The 6694-nt window shown below is 46.1% G+C and overlaps 1 protein-coding gene across 1 annotated transcript in view; it reads left to right on the top strand.

Moving 5' to 3' along the window:
- The window catches only part of Wdr27 (WD repeat domain 27), a 118459-nt gene that overhangs the window by 41407 nt on the left and 70358 nt on the right, over window positions 1–6694 (top strand). Inside the window, exons 6-9 of the mRNA XM_026787472.1 lie at window positions 2023–2074; window positions 3550–3620; window positions 4318–4438; window positions 5425–5542. Coding sequence (XP_026643273.1) covers window positions 2023–2074; window positions 3550–3620; window positions 4318–4438; window positions 5425–5542 — 362 coding nt within the window. The remainder of the gene's footprint in view (window positions 1–2022; window positions 2075–3549; window positions 3621–4317; window positions 4439–5424; window positions 5543–6694) is intronic.

Below are 6694 nucleotides of genomic sequence, written 5' to 3' on the forward strand. Positions count from 1 at the left end.
ATAGGGTCGCTATGGACATAGGGATTTTGTTGATGACACTGCTGTTGGATTGCCACTGCTGTGCAAGTTTTTTTTTTCTTGTAACACAAGCATGACGGAGCTGAAGGCAAGATGGCCCAGTGGTTTAAGTCTCCACTGTTCAGGACTGTGCTCTCAGCACCCACACAGTGGTGCACAACAGTCTGGGATTCTGATTCTGGGAGAACCAATGTTTTATGTGGCCTCCATGGACACTGCACACCTGTGGTACACATACTAGTGTGCAAGCCAAGCTGTCATACACACAGAAAAGAAACGACTGCAGTTAAAGCACATCCCTGAGGAGGCTGCTTCCTCACCCACACGAAAGCGCAGTTGTGATGCTCTTGTTGGGCTGGGTACCCCTCATGCACTTCCTAGACCTCCAGCAATTAGAGACTGGACAACTGTGGGGACCTTCTCACATTTAAACATAGAGGGGCAGTGTGTATCTGCAGTGTTTCCAAATGACCAGCAGCTGAGGACCTGCGGAGAACTCCTCGACCAGCGAGAAAGAATGACCACCATACGAGGATTTTTCTCAGATCACGCTTTAATTGGAGTGCCCTTGGTTGAAGGAGAGCATGAAGCTAAGGGGCAGGGAACGAGAGGGGCAGGAAGCGAGGGGCAGAAAGCGAGGGAGAGCAGGAAGCAAGAGAGAGAGAGAGAGGCCCCGAGAGCATTAAGGCAGCTGCTTATATCGGGAATTGGCACATGGGTCGCCCTGTGATTGGCTGCCACCATCAGCTGACACCAGACTGCATCGTGATAGGCCCAAGGACCCTTATCCACTGCGCATGCGGGAAGCGGGGGACAAGCAGCTCTCAAAGGCTTAGCCAAATATGGGGTTGTTTATTTCCAACAAGACAGGATGTCGGCGCCATCTTGTAATGGCGATCCTGTCTGGCTCACTACAAGGACCCAGTGTCCCCAGTGAGGATTCAGTAAGAACTAAACTGAGTTTCAGAAAAAAACAAAGCAAAATGCCGGTTCACTTCTGAGCAGCCCCAAGTTAGCTATTATAACTGGTTTTACTGTCAAAGGGTGGACATTTATCACTGTCCTAAAAGCTAAAAGTCACACATGTGTATCAAACCACAGAAGTTATGAAATTCATACTATTGTCATTTAAAAATACCCATCCGATAAGACCCAGTGGGTCCCGACTTCCCCTGGGAGTCAGCAACAGTTGGGGCAGAAAGCCATACTTGGGTAAACTATGTTGCACTCAGTTTTATATTGCAGATAGATACAGTGGGGCCTCTTGTTTCACTGGTGATCATGAGAATGAAGAGAGTTGGTATTATGGAATGTCCTTGGAGGTGTGGCCACCATAGAAGGGATAGCAAACACGTGTGACTGTCATGTTTAGAATGTAGTCCTGTGGCTGAACACCCTCTACATGTCGGGCATAGACCCAGGGACATGCTGGCCCTTCTTCACCGAGTTTCCAATAAAGTACTGATTATGTACCCAGGACTTGCTCTCTCTCTTTTTTTCTTCTTTTTTAAAATTGATTTTATTGAGCTATAAATTTTTCTCTGGTCCCCTCCCTTCCTCTTGCCTCCTCTTTTACCCTCTCCCAAGATCCCCATGCTCCCAGTTTACTCAGGAGATCTTCTCTTTTTCTAATCCCCATGTAGATTAGATCCATGTATGTCTCCCTTAGGGTCCTCTTTGTTGTCTAGGTTCTCTGGGGTTGTGAATTGTAGACTGGTTTTCTTTGCTTTATATCTAAAAGCCACTTATGAGTGAGCCAATGTGATGTTTGCTGTCTCTTAGGTGTGTCTTCAGTCCTTCCAAATCCATAGGTAGTCGTCTTTGGAGTTAGGATGTTTTCTGAAGTCTTGGGTTTTAATAGTGCAGTGATTCATCCACTATGTGAATTTTAATTCTTTAATTATTATTTATACAGATTAATTTTTAATTGCTTAAAATTTAGTCTATGGTTTAGCAATATTAACACCGTTTTATGTCTCTTAAAGAAATGTCTTTCATTTAAAGGTCTGGGACTATTGTGTGGGATCCTCGATATACAACTCATCCATTTTAACAGGTAAATCAAAGACTCTTAAGTTCTAGCCAAGCAGGCTGTGTGAACAAACTGTCTTGGTGTGACTGTCACCCCAGAGTAGAGGGGCGACAGCTGGAGTCACCAGCCTCGTCTGTATGCAGCCATCAATTCTGACTCCTGTTCACAGTTACACACACACACACACACACACACACACACACACACACACACACACGGTGTCTGGGCTTCTGTCCCAGGTAAGTGTGTGGAGTAGGTTAGCTCTCAGATTAAGTGCCCTGTTGTCCTGTGGAGAGGCCCAGAGCTGGCAGAGTTTGGAGGGACACCTCTCTCACCAGTGACCAGAGGACTGGGCAGCGTGCAAGACATTGGTTAGCTTGGATGCTTTCGTCCATCCTGTGAATTCTAGGATAATTGTTTCTTTCATCAAATTGTCTTTTTTGTGGGCAATGGAACTAACACCTTGTACAGAGGAGTGACCAGTTTCTGTGGTCTGGCTCTCTGGGGACCTGAGGCGTTGGGTGTGAGCCAGGGGAATGTTTCACTCGGGTCCCTGTTTCTTCCCTGCGTCTCATGGGTTGATTCTGGGGTTCTTCCCATGGCCCTCCATGTATGCAGCAGTGTTGTGGGAGAGCATGCTGGCTGATGTTGGGACCTTTCCTTCCTTTGAGATGGCTCATGAGAATGCCACTTACGGAAAACAGATGGTTTGGTGGCCTGCTGGAGTTACTGTTGTAGTTTTCCAGGATCGAGCATTTTTAGGTCAATTACCCACATAAAGAATATTGTGTTCTGACAGCCTAGAGTTTTCAGCCAAGCTTGGGCATGAAGTGCATTTTCTGTAAGTTTGTTGGGTTTTCCTGAATATAATCTTGTAGAACATGTTTATTGAGGAACACAATTGCAGACTGCTATAGACTCACCATGAATGCCATTTATAGCTTAGTTAGGACACACAGTGTTTCCTAACCTCTGTTTATCTAGTTGTTCCAAATTCTTGATACTTTAGACTACATTCTAAATAAAATTAAATCTTAGGGAGTTCTTTTGTTTATTTGTTTTTGTATGGCATCTGTTTAACTGTTTTTATTGCCAAGTCTATGATTTCATTGTTTTTAGCCTACAGGAACCACTCTGCCCTGTTTAAAATGCTGGCTGAGCTGTACTTCCTTCTTCCTGGCTACCGACAGTTGTTCTAGACCTGCTCAGTGTGGGCAGATGAGAAGGGGTAACCAGGATATACCAGCAGTCAGCTGGAGCTCATACCCACCGCTTTTTTTTTAACTGAATCTATTTATTTGTTTTTTAATTTTACATCCTGGCTGCAATATATCCCACCATTCTTATTTGGGACAGCATTCCTTTTTTCTTTCTTGCTCACGAATGTTTCCAAATTTCTATTCATTTATAATTTTGCCTCCTGGTATGAAGATTTAGAGTAGTGCTAAGTCAACTAGAAGATGCACTGTCCGTACTGAATGCCCTGTGTTCCCCCTCAGCTTACCCTCTCCTGAGTTTGCTTATCTGTGAAGAAAACAGACAGCTGGTCACTGGCAGTGCGGATGGCCAGGTGAGACGTGTACCAGGCCTCTGCTTTGTGTTGTCTCCTGCAGTGTTAGGACTTTGTCCCCCTGTGCACCTCAGCACTGGGATGGGGTTGGGAGGCCGTGGGTCTGCAGCACTGACCTCGATCTGCACGTTTTAACAATGCTATGCAGTACCTGAATGCAGCAAACGTTAGAATCACTTGCTCAGCCATTAGTATCAGATGACTTTAAAACTGAAGATATTTATTTAAAAAAATTTAATGTAAACACTTTAGTCTTATTTTATAAAGACACTCGATATAAATATGATGAAGTCGTACATTCGGAAGGTAAGATAGTTTATTATTTTGTTTTCTTCTTCATAAGTTCAGCTGTCATTATTGTGTGTGCTAGGGCCAGTAACATTTTAGAAGTACTCGTGGCTCAAGACTGTAGCATGTGCTGCATAGGTGTTAGTGATCTTGGGACCCCATAGGTGACTCTGAATCACAGCCATGTCTGACCTAAGGTTCTGGACAAACTTCCCCCTGTAACCACCTGCTTAGACGTTGTGCCACTTTCAAAGAGGGGCTAAAAACAATATTCAGGGCGCCCAAGTGTCGAGGAGAACCCAGGAGCATATCTGATGTGGCTTATCTGCTCTGCCCCACTTTCCTTTGGATTTTACAGTAAATATCAATTCTTGAAAGAGATCTGTGTCTACATATTTTGTTTTTGTAGCTGTGGATATTTAGTTTGATGGAGAGTCACCACTATCACTGTGTGGCACATGTGGACCTGAGGAAGAAAAGTGACACTTTCTCCACTCGAAGAATGATGGCCAGGCAGTGCAGCCTTCCAGGTGTGCGTCTTGTGCCCTGTAGGCCTCCTGCATGGAGGCAGTGTTTAGAATCACTGGGATCTCCGTGGACAGGGTGGGAGGTCCTGACTTCTGACACCACCGAGCCCCATGGGTTCTGTGCCCTGGGCTGGAGGCTGCATCACAGATCACTGTGTGGAGTCCAAGGACTCAGAGAACCGGAGAACACAAACCCTTGGTTGACATCACAGCAGGGACTCCAGAGGGCAGCCCTGCAGCATCTGAATGGTGCATCTGTGCAAACTGGTGCGTTGTCCCCAGGTTGCTGCTTCATTGTTCCCATTTCAAATGCTGATCCATCTCCTCCTTCAGGTCTCAGACCCTGCCTCTGCATCCTTGCCCACTCCCCTAAGCTCCTCCCCAGCTCTGCTGTCCAAGCTTGCACCAGCTTGTCCACACCTGTCTCCTCCATGCCTCTCGTGCTGCTCTAGGTCCCTGACGGGGCTGGCACTGACTGGAGGAGTGACGGCGTCTTTTCTCAGAGAGGCTGAGAGCTGTTACGGTGTGGTACTAGGTCCCTTGCAGCTCTCCTGCCCTATATATTTGTCCCTACACATAGTCACTCCTCCCTTCGTTTATATTTTGTGTATGGCTTTAAATGATTTTTTAAATTAGGCCAGAAATTATTGTCCTATACCTCTCTTTCTCTTAAAATATCAAGCCATGATTTTTGTCACTTTTTTTTATAAGCAGCTGCTTATTCTTTACTACAGCCCAGATCCATTTTAGAAATGGTGGCATTGACCTCTGCAATGGCCGTCTCTTTCCCCACCCCTTATAGAATCAATATAGGGTTCTCTTTAGATTTTTAGCTTTATTTTTCTTAGTACTCAAAGTCTAAATGCCTTTTTGATTCACGATTCATTCCGTAACATGCATTTCTGAAGGGTCCTTGTGTCTGTTCTTTTCTATTAGCTGACCGCTGAGAACTTTGTTGTTAGGTAATCAATAATAACTCTGTTCCCTAGAAGACAGTCAGTACCACTCCACACCTGAGGTGGATAAAAGGGAAGAAGCTGAAGCCACATTCCCTGTCCTGAGCCTGGCACACTGTGACCTCTGCCTGCCCGACACCCAGAATGGAGCGTGCGTATGATTGACAGGGCCAAAGCCGTAGGTCACGAACTTTCTTAAGTGGACCTAAGTTCAGATTTGTGAATGGTTAAAGGAAACAAGTGTTGTGTCTCTTATTGTTACTGACTGTAATTGTTCCAAAAATCACATATTTTGTCTGAGATTTAGTAAACTTTGCCGGTTTTATTTGAGAGATAACTTTTCTAAGCAGATGCAGGCAGATAGAGCCTCTGTAGCAGGACTTTTTCTTGGGTGTGACACATCAGTCTTCGCCCACTCTCTGTCCTCCCAGTGTTCCACGCTAAAACTGATCCCAAGTGAGTTTGACTCAGTTATTTCTGAGCATGGTAGAAATATTATGGATTCTTGGGAACACAAGGAAGCATTGTCTCAGAGCCTGCCTCTTCCCCCGAGAAAGCTCAGCAGCTCTAGCATCTGCAAATTCAGCTCTAGATGGGAGAGATTGTTTACAAGTGAGGAGAGCTCATTTCACTGCCTGGGCCCTGGGAATGGAGGATTCCTTCCTAGTCCATGCTGTGCCGGCCAAACAGAGGCTGGAGGAGGGCTGGTTCCTGCCCCGAGTCACAGGAGAGTTCCTGCAGGCAAAGCCAGGGCCACGCTACTGAACCCTGTCCACCTTGATTTGTCAGGTGATGTGGGAAGTGCTGGAATGTGTACTGTGGGTCTGAGGAGGGGGTGCCTGCTGCCTGTGTACTGTGGGTCTGAGGAGGGGGTGCCTGCTGCCTGCTCTAGTGAGAGGGCTCAGGGACTAGTGTTGGGGGGGATGAAGGGACAGACAGTGCGGATGGCAGAGGACAGTTAATGCAAACCAAGCTTGAACGAGGCTGATTGATAAAAAACAGACGCATGTTGGCTTTCTGATGAGCTCTGCCACTGTGGACCAGAGCTCCTCTCTGAGCTTATCTTTATTTTCACAAATGGAACTGGCAGCATCTTGGTGACATTGTGCTGCTGAAGGGTCAACACTCAGTAGGGCAGAGAGTCTGGAAAAGAGGTGTGGTGTTAGTGGAGCTGCACACACACAGGGGACTTTTCTGAGGGCCAAAGCTTAGTTCATTTTATGTTTCTATCGCCTGCTTGTGCCTACTCTGCTCTTTCTCTTTTCTGTTCTTCTTCCTTGTTGTTATCCTTTCTCTTCCCTAC

Source organism: Microtus ochrogaster, linkage group LG9 (assembly GCF_000317375.1).
Source record: "Microtus ochrogaster isolate Prairie Vole_2 linkage group LG9, MicOch1.0, whole genome shotgun sequence".
Lineage (NCBI taxonomy): Eukaryota > Metazoa > Chordata > Mammalia > Rodentia > Cricetidae > Microtus > Microtus ochrogaster.